Below are 26,833 nucleotides of genomic sequence, written 5' to 3'. Positions count from 1 at the left end.
GTTTAAAGATAGATAGATAGATAGATAGATAGATAGATAGATAGATAGATAGATAGATAGATAGATAGATAGATAGATAGATACTTTATTAATCCCAAGGGGAAATTCACAAATCCCAAGGGGAAATTCACATACTACATTCTAAATACTTCTGTCATATCACCTATGTCCATTTATATTCAATCTCTTTTCGCGTTTACCTTTTCGTCAATGTATCGCATTGAATTTTGATTCTGTGTTTAGAATTACATCGTGACAACAGAACGTATAACTGCCTGTGAGTGAATATCGTTTCTTTCTCTCTACACAAACTGTGTCTGACAATAGCATTCACACAAATGAGAAATGTTTGAACCGTGTGTGTGGTTGTAAATGTTTTAGATGTAGGCAGGACTTTTCTAAATCTCTTTGCATAAAGTCTTGTCTTGCGGGGCTTGAAATTTTCTCTCGCGGGATTTCACTTTCACCAAACAACCAATCTTTTAATTCTCACGGATACGCCTCTTCATTGGGAAGAAACACTACTTTTCCCTGATGGCAACACGAAGTAGACGATCTACAAGTCTCCAACTTAAAGTTTAAACCCAAACAATATATTCAATCTCTTTTCGCTGTTCCATTACTTCACCGAGTAATAATTTCTGTTTGTTTGCACTAATGTGATCTTTAGATAGATAGATAGATAGATAGATAGATAGATAGATAGATAGATAGATAGATAGATAGATAGATAGATAGATAGATAGATACTTTATTAATCCCAATGGGAAATTCACATTCTTCAGCAGCAGCATACTGATACAATAAATAATATTAAATTAAAGAATGATAACAATGCAGGTGAAAAACAGAAAAACAGACAATAACTATGTATAATGTTGAATGTTAACGTTTACCCCTCTGGGTGGAATTAAAGAGTCGCATAGTTTGAGGGAGAAACGATCTTCTCAATCTGTCATTTTTTGAGACTTTCAAATTTTCGTAATTCCATTAACTCTAATCTGCTTTGCATGTGTATCGCGCCAAACGTTTTTGAATTTTTTACGACATTCTACTTTGTCATCTACTCTTTGTCTTTTATTTTCGGCCCCAGGTGTAATTAAATCTCTTGGCACAAAGTCTCGTCTCGTGGGACATGAAAGTGTCTCTCTTCAAAAGATCACGTCTCGTCTCTAAAAAGTCTCGATTCCCAAGATTTTTTTATTATAATAGAGAAATATTTAATTTGACAAGATAACAGACAACCTATCATCTGTGGATCTGCAAACTTCAATGCCAAGGTATAGACTGAGTTATTCCACAAAAATCAGTATTATTTATCTTGAAGATAGTTTAAATTTCACAGTTGATAATTTCAAGCTAGATGAGACAGAAAAGAAAAACAACCAATAGCATTTGGCACCTCATGTTCATTTTATGTTGCGGTGGGCTGGTGCCCTGCCTGGGGTTTGTTTCCTGCCTTGCGCCCTGTGTTGGCTGGGATTGGTTCCAGCAGACCTCCATGACCCTGTAGTTAGGATACAGTGGGTTGCATAATGGATGGATGGATGTTCATTTTATGTAACAATCAGGGGTCATCAGCTAAGTGACTTACAATTAACATATTATCAAGTTAATAATTCCTTCAATGAATGAACAGTGACAGATATGGACATTAATGGTTCTGCAGAAAAGGGCATGTGAAAAGACAAATTTCCCTTGTGGTTGTAATGGCCATCACCCCCTGGGTGACCCAAACCTCTAAAAGAAAACAGGCTGGAGGAAGTTTAAATCATAAACCATTTATAGAAGAGGGAGCACTCCTATCACTGGATGCTGTGACTACACGAACCCAGCATTCTATAACAAGATGCTTTTCTGCTAGTTGAGGTAAAAGTTACAAAATTAGATTACTTATATCATACAAAGCTTCTTACAATCATTGGCTGCTTCCAGTTGCTACCAATATGAACCATACTGAATTAAAAGTAATCAAGATCAGTGAGAACACGCACTGTAGATCACTAATGTTCAGCCTTTCGTGTTTGCTTTGCCATTTTCAGCTCCTTTCTTTATTAGCAGAGAAGCTGAAGGCGGCTGCCTTTCTCATACAATAAATAAACACACAGTTTCCTCTTGACAGCCTCATGTAGTCGGCTTGCATCCTGTCCCAGCTGTCCTAGGTTACTTGGCAACGCTTTTGCATTACATAGTAAACCTTGCTAAATGTGCTTAATAACTTTATAAAAATCAAACTTCACAACTATTAAAATATCATAACAAGACAAATTAATTACCACACCCTCAAGGATTAATTAAATACATCAAATCAAAATCAATCACATCAAAAAAAGGGACAGATTGGGCTGCCTTGTGAAATTCCTCTTTTAATGCTCAATCTTGCGGAGGTACCACAAGACCAGGCCTCACTGTGTTAATTCCTTTATAAACAGATTGCTAACATATTTTATACAGTTTTCCCCAAAGCCAAACTGGGACACGTGTCTAGAGCTTTGTAACAATCTAAAGTCCACATCTATCCGCGCCGAACTAATACAGTAATGCGTTTGTCACTGAGACGAGGAAGCATACTCCAAAATCTGACCAATCCACGTTCTGCTGTATGTTACGTCATCGAAATGCGACCAGAAGAGTACGCGGTCAACACCGTGTGAGTTAAGAAGTGTTACGGTGCGTTCTATGATGGCGATGGTCATTAGCGGTGTTACTCGGGCGTGTGCACGGATGCACTTTAGAGCAAGAGCGCTGACAGTTCAAGTGCTAGGGCTGCAGAGCCTCCGTGGCTTCCGAACGCAGTCCCCAAGTTTGGCCTTCGCGAAGGATATCTTCTTGGGCAAAATAAATAAGGTGGGCTTCCTGTCTCTCGGTTGCATGTGGTCTGGGTGTACAATTGTAAATGATTAGTGAGAAGGGCAGTGACAGGTCTGAACAGTGGATTTCATTGTGTAGAACTACAAGGTTAAGTTAAAGGATACACTCGGGCTTTAGGGGTAAAAGTAACGTAGTGGCGTCCGTTCGTTTCTTCCACTTTTTATTGCTAAAGGTATTTGTAGGGATCACCACAAACCGTACACTTTAAGTCACGAAAATGGAAGACATGTTAAGAGAATAAGGTGGTTCTGTCGACAGGGGGCACTGTTGGACCACCCGCACTTCAGAGCCGTTTACATGGCAACCAAAGGCGTAATCGAAAAAAAAAGATTTAGGTCAGAGTTCGAGTTAGTAAACCTAATGAAGCACAATCTAGGGGTGGTAAATTGTTTAATGCACTGCTGTAATTGATTGATTTCTGAGCAATTCCTGTTTGTTTAATGAAGCATGTGATTTTCAGTTATGTTCTCTGATAATTAGCATGTTATCAGTGGTCAGACGGGACAGTAACACAAGTGATACTGTATGTAGTGTAATAACACTTAAGACCGTCATATATAAGACTGCTCCTAGTCATTCTTTTTCATAGTGTAACCTCCCCCCTACACTTTCATAGATAAATATTACTTCTTTAAGTTATAAGGAAAATATACTGTGTCTTATGAGGACATCAAATACATAGGAAAACTAGGTGGTTTGTTGTGTGTATGTCTTTTTAGTTCAGTAAATCTTATTAGATCCTGTTTTTACTTAAATTGTTCAGTAAATATGAACCAAAACTGAGCCAGGCCACTTCATAATGAGCCACACATTCTCAACCGGAGACCGGTCAGGACCACAGGCACACCAGACTAGTACCTGCACTCTCTGCTTACTCAGCCATGCACTTGTAATCCAGACAAAATGTAGTTGGGTGTTGTCCTGCTGGAAAGTGGATCATGTTACTCCAAAATGTGTACATATATTTGTGCGTTAATAATGCCAGCACAAATGTGCAAGTTACTCAAGCCATAGGCACCCATACTATGATAGACACCTGCTTTTAGACCTGACACTGATCACAGCTTGGATGATCCTTTTCCTCTTTGGTCTGGAGAACATGACGGCTGGACCACAAAACACAATTCCACTGTGTTGCTTTCAGTCTCCAGTGAGACTGAGCCAGAGAAGTCGGCAGCACTTCTGGACAGTGTCGATGTGTGTCTTCTGCTTTACATAGGAAAGTCTAAACCTGTATCAGTGAATGCTGTTGACTGACAAAGGTTTACTGAAAGATTCCCAAGTTCATGTCATGATATCCTTTACACTGAGGAGACTTGAGCTGGTGTACCAGTGCCTTGCATTTGACTATCTTGTTCCGTTTTGCTGTCAGATGCGTAAAAGAGGGAGGAAATACAAAATATACAAGCTGAAGTGACCTCTCTCAAAGTAAATCTGAAACAAACAAATCTGTAATTGTATAGATGTACAGAATGTTTTTTCTATTTAAAGAAAGTATGTTTTCTTAAAGGCTTGCAAATTTATTGAACAACTGAACTCACTAATTCATTTAAGTGTTTCACACCTTAATTCAGCACTTTGTAGAAGCCTGTATTGCAGCAATGTCAGCTTAGAGTCCTCTTTGACAGGTCTCTCCACAGATGTTCCATGAGGTTTAAGTCTGAGCCCTGGCTGAACCACTCAAGGACGGTCAGAGATTTGTCCAGAAGCCCCTCCAGTATTGGTGTGGCTGTTTGCTTTGGGTCATATTTGTGCTGAGAGGTGATCTGCCACTCCAGTGTGAGGTTGTGTGCTCTCTGGAGCAGGTTTTCCTCATGGACCTCACTTCATCCTTCCTTAGAGTTCTGCCCAAAGAGTTATACTGTTGTCTGTTCAGACAAGACAATCTCTTTTTTCTTTGTGCTCTTTGAGCATTTTACTCGAGCGGCTTCTGTCCAGCCCGTCTGTCATAAACACCTGATTTATGGAGTGCTGCTGATATGGTTGTCCTTCTGACAGATTCTCCTATCTCGGCAGAGGATTTCTGAAGAGTGACCATTGGGTTCTTGGTGATCTCCTTTACCAAAGCCCTTCTTGCCTGGTTACTCAGTTTGGCTGGACAGCCAACTCTAGGAAAAGGTTTAGCAGTTCTAAAAATCTTACATGTCACAATTATTGAGGCTGCTGTGCTTGTGGGAACGTTTAAAGATTTAGAATTGGTTTGATACCTTTGCCCTGATTTTGATTTGATATACTTCGTTAATCCCCGAGGGGCAATTGTGTTTTTCACCTTACTTGATATAAGCCTTACTACAATTTTAACACAGATGTCTACAGAGAGTTCCTTGGACTTTGTGGCTTTTTTTTTTGTCCTGACATGCAGTGTGAGTTGTGGACTCTCTGTACACCAGTGTGTGTCTTTCTACACAATGTCCAGTCAATTCAGTTTTCCACAGGTGGACTCCAGTCACGTCGTAGACCCATCTCAAGGATTACTAAAGCAAACGGGATGTACCTAACCAGAATTTTTGAAGTGCTACAACAAAGAGTCTGAATACAGTAAATGAGAAATTTCAGTTTTTTATACTAATTCATTTGCAAACCTTTCTAAAACATATTTTTGGAGTATTGTGAAAATTGATGAGCAAAAAACAACAAAAGTATCAATTTAAAAATAAATCTACATCACAATAAATTGTTCAGAAAGTGATAGGGTCTGAATCCACTGTATAATAACCATGAATCAAAATATTTTACATGACATGTATTAAACTTCAAGACAAGATCTTTGTCTTAGCAAACTAAAATGTCAATAACAGAATAAATAATGAAAGTTTCAGAGCATATTATCCTCATATAATATACAACAGGGTTGTTTTTCCTTTACAAGTTTTTGGATGGAAGTCCTAGTCTGTGGAGTGTTTCTGGTGCTGGGATCTTAGATAGATAGATAGATACTTTATTAATCCCAATGGGAAATTCACATTCTTCAGCAGCAGCATACTGATACAATAAATAATATTAAATTAAAGAATGATAATAATACAGGTGAAAAACAGACAATAACTATGTATAATGTTAAATGTTAACGTTTACACCCCCGGGTGGAATTAAAGAGTCGCATAGTTTGGGGGAGGAACGATCTCCTCAATCTGTCTGTGGAGCAGGACAGTGACAGCAGTCTGTCGCTAAAGCTGCTCTTCTGTCTGGAGATGATAATATTTAGTGGATGCAGTGGATTCTCCATAATTGATAGGAGCCTGCTGAGCGCCCTTCGCTCTGCCACAGATGTTAAACTGTCCAGCTCCCTGCCAACAATAGAGCCTGCCTTCCTCACCAGTTTGTCCAGGCGTGAGGCGTCTTTCCTCTTAATGCTGCCTCCCCAGCACACCACTGCGTAGAAGAGGGCGCTCCCCACAACTGTCTGATAGAACATCTGCAGCATCTTATTGCAGATGTTGAAGGACGCCAGCCTTCTAAGGTAGTATAATCGGCTCTGTCCTTTCTTGCACAACACATCAGTATTGGCAGTCCAGTCTAATTTATCATCCAACTGCACTCCCAGATATTTATAGGTCTGCACCATCTGCACACAGTCACCTTTGATGATCACTGGGTCTATGAGGGGCCTGGTCCTCCTAAAATCCACCACCAGCTCCTTGGTTTTGCTGGTGTTCAGTTGTAGGTGGTTTGAGTCGCACCATTTAACAAAGTCCTTGATTAGGTTCCTATACTCCTCCTCCAGCCCATTCCTGATGCAGCCCACGATAGCAGTGTCATCAGCGAACTTTTGTACATGGCAGGACTCCAAGTTGTATTGGAAGCCCGATGTATACAGGCTGAACAGGACCGGAGAAAGTACAGTCCCCTGTGGTACTCCTGTGTTGCTGACCACAATGTCAGACGTGCAGTTCCCAAGACGCACATACTGAGGTCTGTCTTTAAGATAGTCCACGATCCATGCCACTAGGTATGAATCTACTCCCATCTCTGTCAGCTTGTCCCTAAGGAGCAGAGGTTGGATTGTGTTGAAGGCACTAGAGAAGTCTAGAAACATAATTCTTACAGCACCACTGCCTCTGTCCAAGTGAGAGAGGGATCGGTGTAGCATATAAATGATGGCATCCTCTGCTCTCACCTTCTCCTGATATGCAAACTGCAGAGGGTCAAGGGCGTGTTGAACCTGTGGCCTAAGGTGGTGAAGCAGCAGCCTCTCCATGGTCTTCATCACATGTGATGTCAGAGCAACAGGCCGAAAGTCATTCAGCTCACTAGGACCAGGATACAATGTTGCCAGTCTGAGTGGGAGCTGCAGGCAGTGATGCATGGCCATTGTATGCCCACAAGAGTTACTCTGGTAAAATATTTTTCGAAGTTCCACTCAGTCAGATGATTTAGCCAAAATAGTTCAAACATGGGGGCAAAAAAAATTAAATGATAGTGATACTTATTGCAGTATACACTAAATAGTGCTTTATGCTCTCTACAATTGAGAGGTGATTTCTACAAAAATACAGTGCAAAAGAATGCAGACATATCGGAGTGATCCACCAAGGATTATCATTTTTTAAGCAAATAGATGAAAAAGAATACACAAATGGGGGGAAAAAAAAAATGTAATACAAAAGTGATGTGAAAGTCATAAGCTTGCATGTTTTATTTGTTCTCTCTCGTACCGTGTTAGTCAAGATCGTCGGCTGAAAAGTAAGGCGCCCAAGGCCAGGTTTATACTTCACGCCATGTGACGCATGTGCCCAAAACATCCATTAAATTCCGAGGACACCTTGCCACGATATCTCTGACAAGGATGTTTAATGATTACATCCATCAATTCAGAGATGTGCCTATTCCTGCAGCATTGGCGCAAGACAGAAACAAAATCTCTGGATGGGGCATCAGCTCATCGCATGGTGAACACAGGCACACACCACATACACTGGTGTCATTGTAGCTTCATCAAATCCGCTGCTGTCAGGTCAGGAAGGAGCCCCAGAAGCGCATAGCGATTTAACAACTGGGTCGGTTTTAAGATGACGTTTACGACAGTCTGCTTTAATGATAAAGTAAACTACAAGGTTAAAGCCTAAATTTCCACATTAATCACAAAAAAGACATTTTTATTATGTCCTTATTTATTTTTTTTCTCGGTAGCTCAAATACGCCGCCGTACATTCTGATGGTATTGTAACGGTGCTAAAAAAAAAAAAAAAGTTAGCACAGAAGATGGTATGTGAGACTTGTAAAATGTATCGTGTCATTACTTTGGGGAATATGCAACGCTTGAGTATCAAAACACCACAAATGCATTTTTATGTCTGCATTTTGCTTCACCACATTGAACCATTCATCAAACATCGAAGCACACACCTCGACCCTGGAGTAGCAACAAATTCAGGCTGAAATTCAGGGTTTGAATGTGGAGAGTTATGACGATATTCCAGAAGAAGATGACATGACTGTATTTGGATAAATGTATATTGTTGTAAATGAATAAATATAAGATATGCCCTGAAAATAAGCCCTAGTGCATCTTTTGGAGCAAAAATGAATATAAGACCCTGTCTTATTTTCGAGGAAACACAATATCTATTGCTTTTTTCCATCTGGCTCATTATGCCAAAAAGCCAGACTGTGAGTTAGCCTGCTTGTTAATTATTGGATCCACTATGGCATTTCTTCCATCTTGCTAGCCACTTGGTCAGTTTGACCATAGACAGTACCTTGTATTTTGTGATTCATTAGAATTTCCCATGGCCAGATGTTGCTCTAGCCACATGTGGGTTGAAGCAGAGACCTGCTTTCTCACAGATCTAGCATTTTATGGATTGTACTTGATTAACCAGTAGATGCATGTGCCCCGGCTGAAATACTGTGAGTCTTGTGCCACCCACTTTAGTACTTCACGGAGTGAGATGCAATTTTAGTGCTGCAAATGAGACTTAAGTGTTTTAAAAGCTTTTTCTTGCTCATGAAAGTTAGTTTAAACAAAACAAATCTGTCCTATGCAGCCTTCTAGCTACAAAAATTGCCCACCACACAATTGTTATCAAGGAGCTTAAAATATTTGATAATTATTGTTATCATAATACTACCCAGCACACCTTGAGCTGGGCATTGAGAAATAAACACAAGAGAAGTGATGAGGTGCAGCAGGCAGGCACAGTCTCTGTTTTGATGATGATGTCATAAGGGAGATGGCTGCCATTCTAGAGGTTAACCATGTAACAGGTTGTTGAGGTTGTTGAGCTGGCTACATAGAGATCTTTGGCTTGATTAGTACATTTTAGGAGAATAAGAAATAGTGAAAAATGACCCAAAGCCTCTGGCCATCATAGATAGATACTTTATTAATCCCAAGGGGAAATTCACATACTCCAGCAGCAGCATACTGATACAAAAAAACAATATTAAAGAGTGATAAAAATGCAGGTATAATAGACAGTAACTTTGTATAATGTTCATGTTTACCCCGAATTGAATAGTCTCATAGTGTGGGGGACGAACGATCTCCTCAGTCTGTCAGTGGAGCAGGACATTGACAGCAGTCTGTCGCTGTAGCTGCTAGTGCTGGGCGGTATACCGGTTCATACCACAAACCGTTTTTTATTTTTTTTATGATATGGATTTTTCTTATACCGCAACACCGGTTTAAATTGCCTAAACCAGGGGTGTGCAAAGCCATTCCTGGAGGGCCGCAGTGGCCGCGGGTTTTTATTCCAACCCAGTTGTTTAATTAGAAAACAATCCTTGCCAATAATTACATTTCATGGCTTTTTAGTGCTTTAACTCTGCTATGTCAAGTCATTCTCAAATCCTAGATTTTTTTTTCCATTCTAAAGATATCCAAATATTTTGAAGTGTAAAACGGATGGGTAATTCTCAATCCTTGACTTTTTTGTCTTCTCTTTCCTTCCAAGTATTTAATTAAACCAAATAGTGCATGATAAATACACACAGGCGTAAAGGGTAACAAGCAAAATGGATAACTGCTGGTTTCTTTTGTCATTTGCATCTTATTGCTAATAAGGAGCAATTAAAAACCAAGAATGCAGCTGTTTAAGACTTAAATAAGCAATAAGGGTTCAAATCTTAACGAGGGAGATAACTAAAATGAAGCAGAAGTGTTTCTAGAGCAATTAGTGCTTCTTATTAAGCAATTGGGTTGGAACAAAAGCCTGCAGCCACTGCGGCCCTCCAGGAATGACTTTGCACATCCCTGGCCTAAACGACGTTCGGAACGTGGCGCAGCGGGAAACTGTTCAAGTGGGGACCTTTTTCACTGCTACACCGCTAAACACAGATTTGTTGCACATGGGCTCTTTTTCACTGCTACACCACCAAATAGTGGGCGGTAGCATAGGTATGCCGCGCGATAGAATGGACAGAGAGCCGAAAAAAAGGAGTCACGTCTGTCGCCTGGAGATACTTTAGTTTTAAAAGGTCAGATGTGTAAATTCTGTTTCTATACTACTGGATAATACTGCAAGCCAAGTTGTACTTGTTTTATTTGTTTTCAATACAGTGTAATGTACCTGGGTACTGTGTAATATTGTGACGACATGTTGACTTTATTTTCTCAAACCCCGTCATAAGTTATATAGCACATTAAATGCTTTGTGTTAAGTGTTCCCCGAGCTTCTTAAACTGACTTCCTCTGCACTAAGAGGAGGCACCGGCAGCGATCGCCGCACAGAATCCATTCACATGATATTCATGCTCTCTGAACATTTAGAATGCCAAGATAAATACTTGATATAAATTCTAAATTTTCAGAGAGCAGGAATATCATACAGTGAATGGATTCTGTATGGTGATCGCTGTCTATTAGTGCGGAGGAAGTCAGTTTAAGGAGCGTAGTGATTAACAACTGGGTCGGGGAACACAACACAAAGCATTTAATGTGCTAAATTAATTTATGATGGGGTTTGAGAAAATCTAGTAAATTAAACAATGATTTTAGGATGAAGTTTAGTTACGACACTCTACTTTAATTATAAAGTAAACTATGAGAATAGAGTGGAAATGTCGACTTTATTCTCGACGTATAGTTTTTTTTTTTTTCTTCCCTGTGTCTGTATTTTTTTTTTCTTCACTGTGGCCCTAATACGATTCCGTAGGGCTGTACCACAAATATAATTATAAATGCAAGTTGCAGTTGTATTATTTATGTATATAGCTTAGCTTGAAGCAAGGTCCATATTAATGCAGTTTGCCTAAATGATAGTTCAGTTGGTAAAGATGTCATCACCAAGATTGCACTTGTTTTATTTTATTTTAATTTGGTAAATACTGTGTAATGCACCTGGGCTTTTGAAGCCTTGAAATAATAGTGCAACTATCAGTAATAATACAATTACTTATTTTATTGTTATTATTTATTAGTTTAAATATTATGCAGTTTAATGATGGTAAAGTTGTTTAAAAAGTCACTTTAACGTGTCAGTGGACAGAGATTGTTAACATTAACAGAAAGTGTAGTTGGTTTACAAAAAATATTTATTTATTCCTTTTCGAAGACATGTTCAGTGCAATACAACTTTTGACAAGCACCTCTGGATATTTTCCTAAGTCTGAATACCTCTTTGGATGGTTGAAAATATGTTGTCAAAATTATAATTTAAGTTTTTGCAAAATTTGTTAAATAAAAAGGCTCTATATTTTGACTGCATCTGTCATGCAATGTGATTTCCTTCTCTTCATTAGTGCCACCCCCTTAAAAAGTATCACTTTATGGGGCAATGCAAACCTGTATTAATACTTGTGTGCACATTAAAATGTTTTTTTGTACAATGTACAATGCTCTTGACAGTGGAATAGGTTATTCTTAGCCAGTAATTGCAGTGGAAAATGTGTTTAACATCCACTCATGCATGGGAAAAAAATAACATCAAATACCGTGAAACCGGGATTATTTAGAAAAATACCGTGATATAGAATTTTGGTCATACCGCCTACCCCTAGTAGCTGCGCCTCTGTCTGGAGATGACACTGTTTAATGGATGCAGTGGATTCTCCATGATTCACAGGAGCCTGCTGAGTGCCCGTCGCTCTGCCACAGATGTCAAACTGTCCAGCTCCATGCCTAAATAGAGCCTGCCTTCCTCACTAGTTTGTCCAGGCATGAGGCGTCCCTCTTCTTTATGCTGCCTCCCCAGCACACCACTGCGTAGAAGAGGGTGCTCACCACAACCGTCTGATAGAACATCTGCAGCATCTTATTGCAGATGTTGAAGGACGCCAGCCTTCTAATGAAGTATAGTCGGCTCTGTCCTTTCTTACAGAGAGCATCAGTATTGGCAGTCCAGTCCAGTTTATCATCCAGCTGCACTCCCAGGTATTTATAGGTCTGCACCCTCTACACACAGTCACCTCTGATGATCACGGGGTCTGTGAGGGGCCTGGTCCTCCTAAAATCCACCACCAGCTCCTCAACAAAGGTGGTTTGAGTCACACCATTTAACAAAGTCCTTGATTAGGTTCCTATACTCCTCCTCCTGCCCACTCCTGATGCAGCCTACGATAGCAGTGTCGTCAGCAAACTTTTGCATGTGGCACAACTCCGACAAGTCTGATGTATAAAGGCTGAACAGGACCCGAGAAAGTACAGTCCCCTGCGACGCTCCTGTGTTGCTGACCACAATATCGCACCTGCAGTTTCCGAGACGCACATACTGAGGTCTGTGTTTAAGATAGTCCACGATCCATGCCACCAGATATGAATCTACTCCCATCTCTGACAGCTTGTCCCTAAGGAGCATGGCCAATCCCAGGGTTTTTTTTATTTTTGTTTTTTTTCCTTCTTCCCATATATGGAAGGCTTTGAAATAGTCCTAGTGATCAATTCTGCCTGTAATGACTCCACACTTGTTTCTTTGTTCTTTTATTCTAAATGAACTTTTTATGAAATCAGTGATGGCCTTTGTTTGATATTTCCCGCCAGGCAGAGGCATTTCCCTATCCAGAGATTAGTAATGAAGAGTTGGAAGAGATTGGTCAGCTGGTGGCACCAGTGGAGAAATTCTTCATGGAGGATGGTGAGATGTGCAAAATTGCAGGAGGTGATCATGTCTGTCTTGCATTGGTGGTAACAAAGTGTCTAAAATTTCAGTGGACTCAAGGAAGATTGACCTTGAAGCAACAATCCCACCCAAGACAATGTCTGGGCTAAAAGAGTTAGGACTGTTTGGGATACAGATTCCAGAGGAGTATGGTCAGTGAGAAGCATGGATTTTTGTCATTACACTTCATGATATCTTGATATCCACTGGGCTTCGCCTTGCTATGCCTACTTACTTCAGTTTGCTTGTTATGTCTTTAGGAGGACTTGGTCTCTCCAACACCATGTATGCTCGCCTTGGAGAGATCACATCCATGGATGGCTCAATTGCTGTCACTTTGGCAGCTCATCAGGCTATTGGATTGAAGGTATGTGTCTCTGATGGCACCTTGAGCATGGCTGCTGTTGTGAGAACGTACTCTACTTTGTTGTTTTTCATGCTTTCTGCAGGGGATCCTGATTGCAGGTAATGATGAACAAAAATCTCGGTACTTACCAAAGCTGGCTTCTGGAGAGCACATTGCTGCCTTCTGTCTGACAGAGCCTGGCAGGTATGTTTGGCTAGAGAAGTCCACTTTTGTGCAATGTAACTAGAGTGTACCGCAGAAAAGGTCCAAATGTGACTAGTGTTGATCGTGGTAATGAGGTGCCTTGTGCAGAGTGGACACATCAGTTTAAAACTCAGAATGCCTTATATCTGCAGTGGCAGTGATGCAGCATCCATCCAGAGCAGAGCAACGCTCAGTGAAGATAAGAAGTACTTTGTGCTAAATGGATCCAAGGTATTCCTTCCTGGGGATAGTGAATTGACCTGGCTGGTGAAGCCTAGGGCCTGCTGCCATTTTTATCACCCAATGTCCTTTACTCCTATGAGGTTTACTCTTATGAAGTTACTCCCAGGGTTTAGGTGACTAGTGAGTAGCTGCAGAGAGCATCTGCAGCAAGGGGGACATTGTGGGTAGCCAAGCAGCTGAGATTTTCAGATTCTCCTCCCCAATCTGCTTGATTTTGTGTGAACAGAGCTGATAAAGACTGCTACAGTCACATTTCTGTTAGCTTGGAATTTGCTTAGCACGTTTCTCTTTATTTTCAAGATCTGGATATCCAATGGAGGCTTTGCAGATATATTCACTGTGTTTGCTCGTACTGAAGTTGTTGACACGGATGGGAAAAAAATGGATAAAATCACAGCGTTCATAGTGGAGAGAGCCTTTGGTGGTGTTACAAGTGGGAAACCAGAAGATAAGCTGGGAATCAGAGGCTCCAACAGTAAGAACTGAACTGTGAGGACAAGCGTGACCATAACTATATGTGAGCGGTTGTATGGGAAATTCCATGTGTGTAGTCATGTGACTGTGTCGTTATGTGTTCTGTGATGTAAGACTTCTATGTGCAGCATTGTTCTAGCATCTTCTGATTGTACTTCCTACTTGTGCCAGCTTCTGAAGTTCACTTTGAAAACACCAGGGTGCCTGTGGAGAATGTCATTGGAGAAGTAGGAGGAGGATTCAAGGTGAGTGACAAATGAAAGCACCCATTTGACACCCTGGAAGCACAAACTGCTATGTAGCTGCTATCTTTGTTCTCTTATTTTGGGAAAGGTCGCAATGAATATCTTGAATAGTGGTCGTTTCAGCATGGGCAGCGCTTCTGCGGGCATGATTAAGAGGCTCATAGGTAAAAGCAGCACAGATGTGTCACTGTTATTCCAATCACTGTGCACCATTTAGCCAAGCAGATAGATGATGGCGTTACAAGCTCGCGGTCTCCTTTATCTCTCCACAGAGATGACAGCTGAGTATGCTGGGACACGGAAGCAGTTTGGCAAGAAACTTGGGGAGTTTGGACTTATTCAGGTGATTATTAGGCGTATTTCTTTACCTGTGTTAACAACATCACTTTCTACACTGACCTGTGTTTTAAATACATTTTGCAGGAGAAATTTGCTACAATGGCTCAACAAGCATTTGTCATGGAAAGCATGGCCTATCTCACTGCTGGAATGATGGATCGCCCAGGGATGCCCGACTGTTCTGTAGAGGCAGCCATGGTAAAGGTACAAAGGACACTCAAGTCATTGTATATGATTTTTTTTTTTTCTTTTTTCTTGCCATTGTGTAGCAGAAGCTTATCACTCTGTTCTCTAAGTCTACCAGGCCACTATGATACTCTTTGATAATCTAAAGGGACAAAAGTTGCTGCGTATGTTATCTAAGAAGTGGCACGTGGACAAATTCAAGGTGCAGTCTGCAGATGATTACAAAATTGGCTTAAGCAAAGGGCTGTGGTGTGAGGAGCCTTTTCTGAGCTGTGTGGTGTCCATCAGGGATCAGAGCAGCTCTTCAACAGTGCATGATTTATTTTGATAACAATATAAATAACAAGCTGGTTAAACTTGCAGTTGGTACGAGTCTAGGTAGAATGGCAGGTAATATAGAATCAGCTGAATCATTGAAGAGGGATTTGGGCAGATTTAAAGTAAATAAAGTATTGCATATAGGAAGTAAACATAGAGGATTTGAATACACAATAAGATGTTTAAAACTTGAAAGTACACCTTTATAAGAAGGACCTGGGAGTCACAGTAGACATGGCACTCTACATCCAGACAGTGCTCAGAAGCAATTCAGACAGCTCATAGGATGTTAGGTTATGAAGCCCAGTGTTAGGAGTCACTAGTGAGGCCTCATCTGCAGTACTGAGGGCAGTTTTTGTCTTCATAAAAGACATAGCAGCATTAGAGGTGTTCCACACAAGAGCAACTAGGCTGATTTCAGGACTGCAAGGTATGAACCATGACCAAATATATTGGTCACTGGTCTACAAAAAAATATTTTTTGTTTGCTACTGGAAACTTCAGAGCAGCTCTTAAGTTTTTTTTTTTTTTACTGATTTCATATATGACATAATTAAGTTAGCACGTCAGGTTTTTGAAATTCACATCATTGACGTTTTGACACTTTTGAATGTCAATATAATATATCAACACGCTATCTGGAGTTTGGACTATGCCCCACCAAAATTATTTTGATGTGTTTATTCTGAAAACAAACCAGAAGACGATACCAGAGACACGTTAAAGTATATTTATGTCAATTTACCTCGGTATAAAAGTGAGGTCAGTGTGCCCAAAAATGTTGGAGGCACTCTTGTACTGCACATCCGTCTCTCTTTGCAAGAACCAACAGTAGTCACCCATCATGCTCGGAGTGAATTTTCCCCCCAATATCAGTTTTCCATCACCTTTATATCTTGATGAAATCTTTCCCTATACTCCTCACTGACATTGCCCAGATTCGAGATCCATCCATTTTTCCAACCCGATGAATCTGAACACAGGGTCACGGAGGTCTGCTGGAGCCAATCCCAGCCAACACAGGGCACAAGGCAGGAACCAATCCACCGCAGGACACACACAAACACACCAAGCACACACTAGGGCCAATTTAGAATCGCCAATCCACCTAACCTGCATGTCTTTGGATTGTGGGAGGAAACCCACGCAGACACGGGGAGGACCCGGGAAGCGAACCCAGGTTCCCAGGTCTCCCAACCGCGAGGCAGCAGCGCTACCCACTGCGCCACCGTGCCGCCCAGATTCGAGATGAGAATGTAAAAAATGCGTCTTCAGTGACATTCTGGCTCCCGTAAGCTGATACGCTTTCAGCAGGTTCTCCACAAGCTCAGCATTGTTCTCTGCTCTGTGACTGCCAAGAAAATTCTGGACAACCTGCATGAATGCTTCCCATGCTGCTGATTCAGTGGGCTTCAGTTTCCTTTTGAACTCCTCGTCAGGCATCAGTTCACGGATTTCAGGAACAACAAAAACACCTTCCTTAATTTTGGCTTCACTTTTCTCAAGACCAAATTTATTTTCTTAAATGCTGAAAAGCATCGCCGTTTCTGTCCATCGCCTTTACAAAATTTTCAAAGTAATGGTGAATCTAATGAACAAAATGTCCTGAAATGTTGTTTAACAGTAAAACCTCTACCTACTGCACCGTTGTGTTCGAGTTGTGTCAATATGCTTTAGAGTCATATAAGATCTGGTAATCGGAAACAAATATTTTTTCTACTAATTAAAAATTTATAATTTTTAAATAAAATTAGTAATGACAAGGAAAACAACTCACTGCTGTTAGTAATGTGTGGCGAAATCATTTATCTCCATGGCATCCCTAGTGGAATTACCAGCATTTATCAAAATGGTTATCCACCTTATTGTCCAAGACCTGGAACATCATAACTAAAAAACGGGACGTGCTGCTGGACGAAAACGGTTTTCAGATTTGGAGTCCGCAAGTGAAACCTGTCAAAGTAAAGGTGAAAGACTCCCAGTACCAAAATGCTTGTTGGCCAGTGATATTGAAGGATCTGCATATTTTTTGTTTAAGAAAACAAAGATTAAGAGGTGACATGATTGAAAACTATGACGGGAATTTAGTAAGAACACAGGGGTGCTGTTGACAACTTGCTATGGATGCATTTCACACAAACATTAAAAAACAATTTTCACATAGGGAACCATTGACACTTGGAATAAGTTATCAAGTAGTGTGAGTAAGAAGTACTTTGGGGATCTTCAGAACATGAAGTAACTTTGGGAGAAATTAATTGAATACTTTTTGGATTAGCAAAGCTGTTTGGGTTGAATGGCCTGATCTCCACAGAATTGTTTTTATGTTCTATCTGATGTTTGTCATTGCCACTTAATGGCACCTACTGGGGTGAAATATTTTATGCAAATACTGTTCTTTGTAGGTGTTCAGCTCAGAAGGTGCCTGGATGTGTGTCAGTGAGGCCTTGCAGATTCTTGGAGGTCTGGGATACATGAAGGACTACCCCTATGAGCGCTATCTCAGGGACTCCAGAATCCTGCTGATTTTTGAGGTATGTACAGCATAGGTGCTGTTGTTAATACAATAATAATTGCTCCATTGCATGTTCTTATTCTTAGTAGTGGCTCATATGCTGATATTCTTACTATTTTGGTCATTTGTCTTTTTCTTGCAGGGTACCAATGAGATCCTGCGAATGTACATTGCTTTGACTGGGATACAGTATGCAGGCAAAATACTTGCTGGGAAAATAAAGTAAGCGCTACAAGAGACATATAGATGTTTGTGATGTGGACATCTTATGTTGGCCCTCAACTGGTCCTACTCATTATTTATTATTATTAATAATAATATTTATTATTTTATTATTATTAGTATTATTAATTACTCATTATCTTTCCTTAACTCAGGGAAATGAAAAAAGGAAATTTGAGCGTTTTTATGGAGATTTTTAGGGAGAAATTACAGAACTCCTTAAGCAAAAAGATTGACCTGGGACTCTCAGGGCCTGATGGTGTTGTGCATCCAAGTCTGACGGTAATCAGCATTCCACCATTTTAATCACCGTGTTTAGTGTCTCTTAAGACATCTCTTTATTCTTGGCCATAAATTGTGAGGTGGGTAAGGGCTTACAAATCTGTAAAAGATGATGCAATTAATTGGCTCATTTTTTTGGAGCTTTCAGGACAGTGCCAAGAAGCTTGAGGAGAATGTCTTTTATTTTGGGAAAACCGTAGATGGTCTACTGTACCGATTTGGCAAGGTGAATGAAAGTAGCCCCGCTTGTTAAAGGTTGTATGAGGCTGTGGGACTGCAGCTACTCATCACATCTTGTCCCTTTGTTGAACAGAGCATCATCGATGAACAGCTAGTCTTGAAAAGAATAGCCGACGTGCTCATTCATATCTACGCCATGACTGCTGTTTTGTCTCGTGCCAGCCGCTCCATTACCATCGGCCTTAGAGATCACGACCATGAGGTGAGCTGATGCACTTCAGGCTCTTGGGACATTTTCACAGACTGTTTCCTTTTAATAACCTGTCGGCTATTCAGCACTTTTTATTTCTATAGCTTTGTACAGAAGCGATGGCATGAGCACAGTAAAGAGACAGAATGTCTGAATGAGCATGGTGCTGCCATTTTGAGAAAACTCATTGGTTTTGACATTATTCTTCTGTTTTAGGTCCTTCTGGCAAACACCTTCTGCGCTCAAGCATACTTCCAAAACAATTATCGTCTTGTACAACTGGAGAAAAGTAGGATTTTTTTGTTTTGTAATTGTGGTAGGGTGGTACTTGGTGATGACCTTTTTGGCCCGAGTGCTGTGAGCTCTCTTGTTTTGTTTTTAGACTCCCCTGAAAACCATGACGCAAGCATCAAAAAGATTGCCCAGCAGATTCTCGAAAGACGGACCTATGTCTGTTCCCACCCACTGGACAGAACCTTCTGATGTTCTTGCACTTCAGTGTTGCTTTTTTATTGAGGATCTTTAGTACATTGCTGCTGTGTAATAAAGAGGCATTGTTAGCTTTAGTGTTGTGGGGTTTTTTTGTAGCTTCAGGATTCTGAATGAACACGACCGTCTCCATAAAAGAGAGCCACAGCTGAGTTTGCCGTTCTAGATGATGTGCAGTAATGGCCAGCTGTGTGTCTTCAGCTCCATCACATTCCTCGGGGGCTCACTGGTAAATAGCTCAATTGCTGCCGGCAAAGGCTGCTGAAACAGGAAGACATTTCTCTCCTCATCTGTCAGCAACTTTGTGGCACGTTTGTAGTGGAAAGTATGCTCCTTGTAGTAGGGCCTGCAGGGGAAGCAGCAAGAAACGCAATTTGTTAGCTTCATTATTACATGTTGATGACAATTTCAGGTACTTCTAACCCCCCAGAGCTTATGGAGAACTTGAGTGTCTGGGGAACTGGTGAAGAGTTGAGGTTTCACACCCGACTGCTGTGTTGAAAATGGCCATTCAGCCATTCATCCTAACGTGGAAGGCTTTCAGACATGATGATTCAGAAAGCAGCAGAAATCTGAGCTGAAGTAAAAAGAAGTTACGGCTTGTAAAATCCTAATGTGTTTTTATGTGGAAGTCTGCTTTAGTTAAGCAAGAAAAGAAAAACGAGTCACAGTTTTTAAAAATAGCTGAAATGTAAAACAAGTATATTAAACTGAAAATATGGAGGAATGTTTTGGACAAAATTATATGCAAATAATTATATTGTGTAAAGTGACAATAAGTAAGGAAAACTATAATGATATGTGAGTAAACAAATGTTTCATGAAATGGCTTTTGTTGCTTATTTCTTTACTAGTCATTTAGCCTGTTACAATAGCGGGCGCTAGAACAGTAGTGCATAAACATCAGTAGGAACAGTCTATATTAAATGGCAAGGACTTTGACCTCATTCTTTTGTTGGTCGTATTTTTCTTTCTTTCAGCCTTTCTTTTGTTGATGTTTACTTGCTGAGCTGACTGTTCTTTGTGGGCTGCCGCTGTGTATTGTGTGTCTTTAATTTTCTGTGACAGTAATACTGTCTTGTATGTCTGTAATATACAGGTAGGCTACCTTTAATTTTCTCTGGCGGTAATACAGGCGTGCGCGTCGGTAATATGCCTTTTAATCTCCACTGACAGTAATACTGGCTTATATGTGGCTGTAATATGCGTCACTGTATTGTGTACCTTTTAATTTCCTCTCGCAGTAATACTGGTTTGTATTTCCGTAAAACGCCTGTAACTTTCTGTGACAGTAATATCACGCATCGCACCGTGCCCCGCGCATACACACGGACACCTGGACGCACACCGGGATTTTATTAAAGAGGATTATTTAATTATTTGTATATTTCAGTGGCACCGCATACATGAAATACGCCTTGTAAAAAGTGTCATTTTGACCCATCCAAGTTAACAAGGTGGGCTGTTTTTTGATTGGTGAGTCATTGGTAGAATGCCCATAAAGTGCTACATTTATACTTTCTGGCAAATGGTATGGCACCTTTGGCACTTGCACCAGTAGATTCGGTACAGTTTCTACCCATGAGTCATAAGGTTGCTGAACAAACAATCCTAAGAACAAATACCGTTTGTATGTATGTGTGTATGTATGTATGTGTTTTTTATACATGGTGTTGCATGCTATGTATAATTTTTTAAAATGTTTTATTATATTTTTGTCAGCTGTACTGAGAATATAGGCAAGAATTCCATTGTACCATGTACACATGACGGTAAACATGTCCTTCGATCTGCGTGGCCTGAATTAAAGTAGCTTCTTTGTAGTGCAATTCTGTATGAAGATTTTTTCTACTTTTTGTTGCACAGCTGTTCCCCACAGACGCACAGTCACAACTCTGATGTGCTTTGCTTGCTTTAGGGATCCTCTGCCGAATTGCAACTGTGAGCGACCCCCTCTAGTGACGATTCACCAATCAAAAAGTAGCACTTTCTATAGCCCACCCTCTCTTCTTTGAGAGGTGAAAATGACAGTCTTCATTTCAAGGCTTATTTCATGTTGTGTGTAGTGTCACTGAAGTAAAGAAATAATCCACCCTAATAGGAGGAAAAGTGTCTGTCTGGTTGCTTTGTCTCTCTCTTTCCAAAAGATGATGCATCACATTCATTTGTAATAATAAATGGCACTGCACTTGTCGTTCCATTAGATGGTGAATTATAAAAATTGGCACTGCTTTTACAAATCCCATACCAAATGCCATATAATAGAGACACACATGCATTATGTGGGGCATTGCAAACGTTAACACTGAGGCCTGCATTGATTGCATAGATTTCAACCCATTTTATTTGGGTAACATAACTAGTTAAATATATAAAGAAAAAAGCAACAAAGTATATTTCATGACACATTTAATGATTTACGCTCACATTGTTGTGCATTTATTTACACTGCTCACAATAACATTTTTACTTTTGTCCAAAATATTTCTCCTTGGAAACTGCTAATATCTACTAAGGACACTCAAGAATAAAGTCTTCATTGGGACATGTTAGGTGTGTGCATAGAAAGCATTCAAGTTCAGTGACCCCAGCATTAAAAGAACTGAAGCTTAGTCTGGGAGCTTCAGTCCTTCACAGAATCATTGTGGATGAGCTGTGTCACCCTTTGCTTGAGAATAATCAATTACAGTATCATTTCATCTATGGTTTTAGCGTAATGCAGTGGATTTTTCCCTACTAAAATATAGTTTTACGCTAACATTTTAACTGCATGCATACCCCCAGACACTTGTGGGAGTTCATACAGTACATGTATCAGGGTACCTGCACCTGTGGCCAAACTGTAACGTGAAGGTGGTGACAAAAGGCCGACACTAGTAAGCTGCTCTGTTGTCCGTATGCAGACCGTGTCTGGTCATTTCCTATCCTTGTGTTGTTTTTTTTTTTTGGAATGAAAGAAAAAACAGCAACTTACAGAAAATCTGCTCCCCTCAGCTCTTGGAACTTCATGTGTTCCATGTCATGGCGGTGAATTGCATTGGCGTCCCAGCTCAGACTGTGGTGCTCTGCAGGCCCAGGTGCAAATCCAAGCTGGCGTGTAGGCTTCTCTAGCAGGGACTTCTGAAAATAGAGAAAGACGAACTGTGCTGACCTCATGAGACTTGCTGTACTGCAATGGCAGGACGGACTCCTCCAGTTCATGGTCTCCTAATTTAGCACTTGGGACTTTTGTGTTTTGTTTTTTTTTTATTGTGTTTTATTTTATTTAGTGAGTTGGTAAGAGAAATTCCCAGACTGCTGATTACAAACCTGTACTGGCGGGGCTGACTGTCCAAGGGAGGGCATTGGTCGCTTGTCTTCAAGTGACTCATGGGAGTGTCGAGAAAACTTCATGCCACCCATGACCACAACCTTCTGCTGCCAGTTCTGGTATTGTCTCTGGGCAGCTTGCAGTTGCTCCTCCTGCAGAGAATCTCCTGAACAAAAACAGTCAAAAAATAAATGTATTAATGGAGTTCTCTTGCTTTTAAGTGATTCTTGACTTCATTGTTATTACCCAGAATCCCTTACCCACCTGCTAAGAAGATGGTTACAGGGGCTTTGGAACTGAAAAAAGCGTTTGGCTTCTTGTAGAGTTCAAAATCCTCTGCTCTTCTGCTCCATGTCCATCTGCCCCGTGACAGTGTGGGCTGCAGAACGTTGGCATGAGGAAGATTTTCTATCCAAGGCTGAGAAGACACAGGCAAGAATAAGCAGCCTTTAACTCAGCGTAAGAGGTTAGAGAAGATGCTACACTACGTACACTCAAGAAATTTCCAGAAAACCACAAGTCCGCAACATCAGCAGTCCTCCTTGGCACTGGGTGCTAAGTCTGCACGATTGAGGTCAGTAGCTGCCTAACTGCATGATACGCCATATCAACCACAGTAAACCATGTTACATAATGTCAGTCACCGGAGTCGGCCCTGGGAACAGAGAGTGGCGAGTTTGATCCTCTCCCAACAGAGCACAAACACACATATTTCTTTTATCAGGCTGTGTAGCCGGAGCCAACATGGCTGATATTCTGCGAGTACCTTTTGCAGTTCATCCAGACGGGCAGTATCTGGAATTTTGTGATGTCGGTTGCTCTCAATAGAGCTCTTGAATCCTGGGTATGTGAAGCCCTCAGTAGTGCGCCAGCATGCCTTTGACCTGGCTTGCTTCTCTTTTGCATCCTTTTCAATATCTATTGGAAGAACAGTGGCAGACATGTACTCTTGGTTGTAGGTGAACAGTCGCTTTGGCTCCTGGAAAAGAAAACCAGTGTGTTTAAAAATGAGGCTGTGCACTGGAAGACAGTACTGAGAGTAGCCAGTGCTCCATATTCTGACAAAAGGCCGCACCTTTGCCATCTCCCTTCTGAGAAGCTGCATGGAGAGCTCAGTGGAGTTCATTGCCTGCCCACTGTAGTTGTAAGCGGCTTTGCCAGCTGGAGGAAGAGCTGTGATCATTGGTACCTTGGGCCGCTGAATTCTTTGGCTTGCTTGGTTGATAAGGTCAATGTTCCCCTAGGAAAACAAAGCCAAACGTAGTAAGAGGGGCACTTAGCCAGCATCTGGTAAGGAAAAGGGTTAAAGGTTATTTCCACGCTGAAAAGTGAACAAGGGTAAAGATGCAACTTTTGGCTGTACAGCCTTCAAGTGTGCAACTGAAAAAGAAAAAAGCAGGTAGCATATATAGGGGGACAAACCCAGGGCAGATAAAAGGAGAAAGGTGGGAGTAGCTGTGAAAAAGCTGCCATTAAAAGAAGATGAAAGGAGAAATTAAAGGTTAGTCAGTCATTTACCTCTTATGCATTAACCCCCAGAGTCTCTTGGGTTCAGAATTCTATGTAAATACGGTTAACCCTGAATGTCTCTCGGGGATTTAGTGGTTATAATAATTAAGCCATAATGAGACAGTAGTCTGCTGCCATCTAGTGGATAAAATAACATTTTGCAGCAGAAACCAACAAACTCCAGTCCTGCAGAGCTACTGTGGCTGCAGGTTTTCATTCTAACCCTTTTCTTAATTAGTGACCAAACGTTGCTGCTAATTAACTCTTTGCCATAATTTTAATTGATGCACATCTTAAGACTCCCCCCCCCCCTTAATTATTTCTTTATTCCTTAATTAGCAACCAAACAATATTAAGACACAAAATATACCAACACATAAACAACCACCTGCGCCCATCACACAATAACTGAAAATAAAGAAAGGTGAAGGCCTCGGGAATGTTGATCTGCTCAAGTCCACAAAACATTTTGACAGCCAGTGGTCTTAAAAAAGAAAATCAACAGGTTTGGAAATGTCTGCCATGGCAGAATGAGCACCATGGAATTAAATAACGGGTTTAGTTAGCAGTTAACTTTCTCACTTCATTCACCTGTCTAATAGAAAACAAATCAATCAAAAGTAATGTCAAGATCATCTAATGATTGATCATTCGAAGATGAAAATAGGTTAAGAACATGGGATTACCTCTTCAGGGCTTCAGGGTAAGAAACTGAATGAAGTGAAGTTAGTTGGAGTTTGAGGCCCTAACTTAGTTGCTAATCTGTTGGCTCGCTTCACATCAAATTTATGTTTAGGTGTCATTTAAGGAAAAAAGAATCAATCCAGCGGTCAGAGTCTCAAGAAAAGTCAATTAAAATAAAGTGAAATAGTTAATTAGCAGCAAAAACTGGTCACTAATTAAGACAAGAGTAAGAATGAAAACTTGCAGCCACAGTAGCTAGCCAGGACTGGAGTTGGAGACCCCTGCGCTAAGGTATCTCATCAATAATGAGTGGGGCAGAAACTTTAACCAAAACATAATGGTGCATTAAAAAGACGCTATAAAACCAGTTTTAAAACAAACAAAACAGAACCATTAGCTTAATTAATCAAGTGATGGTGATGAGAATGTGAATTGGTCATCAGACATTGACACCAATAGTGAAACTGATGCATATGGCACTGCACAAGCAAACTGCCGCGATATGCCTGGTAAATTTGGATGCCCGAAGCTTCACGGTGGTGCAGGTAGATGCATAGCAAAATGATTTCATTCAAGCAGGATGACAAGAGAGAAACACGCTTCTACTGATCTGGTCGCAACCGTTTATTCTGCTAGATTTGGTCCTGGCGTTCTAAACGTTCTCTACCTCTATCACCGTTCCTTAGATTTTGTTACCTCTGAGGTTGCCATCTGTAATGAATCACTCAGAATGAGGATAAGACAAACTCTTATCTTCATCTTCATTGATAGAGCACACACTTTTCATATTGTGGACAGGGCCTTCAATCAAGCCAGGAGCAGACCTTGTAACATCCATTCTGGTCCTGCCATTCCACTTTAACACACCACAGGTCATCAAACACACTGACCCTTCTTTCCTAACCCTTCCTTGATCTTCTTCCGTTAACTAGCTAATCTATGTAAACTTATCATCCACTGCTCTTTTCACAGATCCTTCACCAGGCACTCTCAGCTGTAACAGGAGATGCTGGGTCATTTATAAATATCTCACCATCAATGCCATTGCATCTGCTCCCTCTGGTTACTTCAGCATTAAGCAATTACAACATCGCCTGTCTATAAATCTTATATACTGCATTTCTAGTAGGAAGTATCCAGACATCTTTATCTGGCTACAACAGGGAGAATGCTAGCAGACTGTCTATTGTAGAACACCTCACATCCCTTGACCACTGGCAGACGACTCTCTCTGTTTTCTTTCACAGTACTTTAAAGACACTTTTTTAAAGAAAAACAGAACACACTAAGCTCATTCTCGGCCTGGGATCACATCTTTTTCAAGGTCTTAATGGCTGACTAACGTTTTCATCTCTTCTTTCATCTTCTCTAATGGCAGCTTTTTTATCTCCTACTCTTACCTTTTCTCCTTCCATCTGCCCGGCTTTGTTCCCTCTGTTACCTCCGATATCCTATATGTTACCTCCTCTTTTCTTATCACTTGCACACCTGATGATGGCTATAAGGCTGAAATGTGTTTTTCACCATCTTTCTTTTTCAGTGTGGATATAACCTTTAACCTTTCTTATCTACCAGATGGTTAAAGCTGTGGCCAGCTCACAGGCAAGGTAGATGGCGCCCGTCAAGTGGCAGTGGTTAAGTTCTTAATTGCTAGTTCGAATATCACTTTGAAACAAACCTGAATGAAATCTCTTTCCTGGCTTTTCTGCAGAGAGTTTTGCTTCATTATAACATAGTCCCAGTTATGGTTGTCCAGTGGTGGGAACTTTGACTTGCTTTTGACCTGGGCAGGAATGTGGTCAGAACTCGGTGTGGGCATGGCTGCCTTGGAGGACGCCACTACGGCCTGCCCAGGAGGAATTCCTAGTTCTTCCCCTAAACCCAGGATCATTTCAGCTGTGGGAAAGAGGTCTTTGCGCAGCGTGTCCCTCAGTGTCTTCATCTGGCATATTATGTCAAGCCTAAAAGGAAAAAGTTAGACGGTATCATTGTACACTTCTGCATTTGTCTCAGTGTGAAGACATCAGCCACATTTGCTACGGCTTCCTCACTTTGCTGGAGTGTCAGATCAGCCCCACCTGTAGCTGCTGTTCTAAATGATTGCCACTCACTCATCTCATTAACTCATC

The 26,833-nt window shown here is 40.8% G+C and overlaps 2 protein-coding genes across 3 annotated transcripts in view; one reads left to right on the top strand and one right to left on the bottom strand.

Moving 5' to 3' along the window:
* Window positions 1-2,615: 2,615 nt before the first annotated feature.
* acad9 (acyl-CoA dehydrogenase family, member 9) lies at window positions 2,616-19,278 on the top strand. The gene is made up of 18 exons (XM_028824251.1): window positions 2,616-2,847; window positions 12,791-12,884; window positions 12,959-13,060; window positions 13,169-13,275; window positions 13,358-13,458; window positions 13,611-13,689; window positions 14,002-14,176; window positions 14,347-14,420; window positions 14,509-14,584; window positions 14,693-14,763; window positions 14,844-14,963; window positions 17,669-17,797; window positions 17,921-18,000; window positions 18,156-18,282; window positions 18,431-18,508; window positions 18,596-18,724; window positions 18,929-19,001; window positions 19,095-19,278. The coding sequence occupies exons 1-18, from the start codon at window positions 2,680-2,682 to the stop codon at window positions 19,193-19,195; spliced, it is 1,884 nt and encodes a 627-aa protein (XP_028680084.1). The 5' UTR covers window positions 2,616-2,679; the 3' UTR covers window positions 19,196-19,278.
* A 3,169-nt stretch (window positions 19,279-22,447) lies between these two features.
* cfap92 (cilia and flagella associated protein 92 (putative)) overlaps window positions 22,448-26,833 on the bottom strand; it is a 28,810-nt gene continuing 24,424 nt past the window's right edge. The window contains exons 12-16 of one of the 2 annotated variants that reach the window (XM_028824191.2): window positions 26,383-26,665; window positions 23,587-23,751; window positions 23,278-23,490; window positions 22,776-22,929; window positions 22,448-22,677 (exon numbers count right to left, since the gene is read on the bottom strand). In XM_028824191.2, coding sequence (XP_028680024.2) covers window positions 22,463-22,677; window positions 22,776-22,929; window positions 23,278-23,490; window positions 23,587-23,751; window positions 26,383-26,665 — 1,030 coding nt within the window. In that variant the 3' untranslated portion in view covers window positions 22,448-22,462. Of the gene's footprint in view, window positions 22,678-22,775; window positions 22,930-23,003; window positions 23,167-23,277; window positions 23,491-23,586; window positions 23,752-26,382; window positions 26,666-26,833 lie in introns of those variants that run through there. The other variant, XR_007933922.1, reaches the window with a different exon arrangement.

The sequence above is a fragment of the Erpetoichthys calabaricus genome, chromosome 18 (assembly GCF_900747795.2).
Source record: "Erpetoichthys calabaricus chromosome 18, fErpCal1.3, whole genome shotgun sequence".
Lineage (NCBI taxonomy): Eukaryota > Metazoa > Chordata > Cladistia > Polypteriformes > Polypteridae > Erpetoichthys > Erpetoichthys calabaricus.
This window is presented reverse-complemented; position numbering and strand designations above follow the sequence as displayed.

What these genes read in the sequence shown, in the direction of transcription:
- acad9 (XM_028824251.1), top strand. Translation starts at nt 2,680, where the DNA reads ATGATGGCGATGGTCATTAGCGGTGTTACTCGGGCGTGTGCACGGATG. An exon ending in TGTCTGACAGAGCCTGGCAG is followed by an intron (nt 13,459 to 13,610) that starts GTATGTTTGGCT and finishes TTATATCTGCAG; the next exon opens with TGGCAGTGATGCAGCATCCA. An exon ending in TAGAGGCAGCCATGGTAAAG is followed by an intron (nt 14,964 to 17,668) that starts GTACAAAGGACA and finishes TGTTCTTTGTAG; the next exon opens with GTGTTCAGCTCAGAAGGTGC.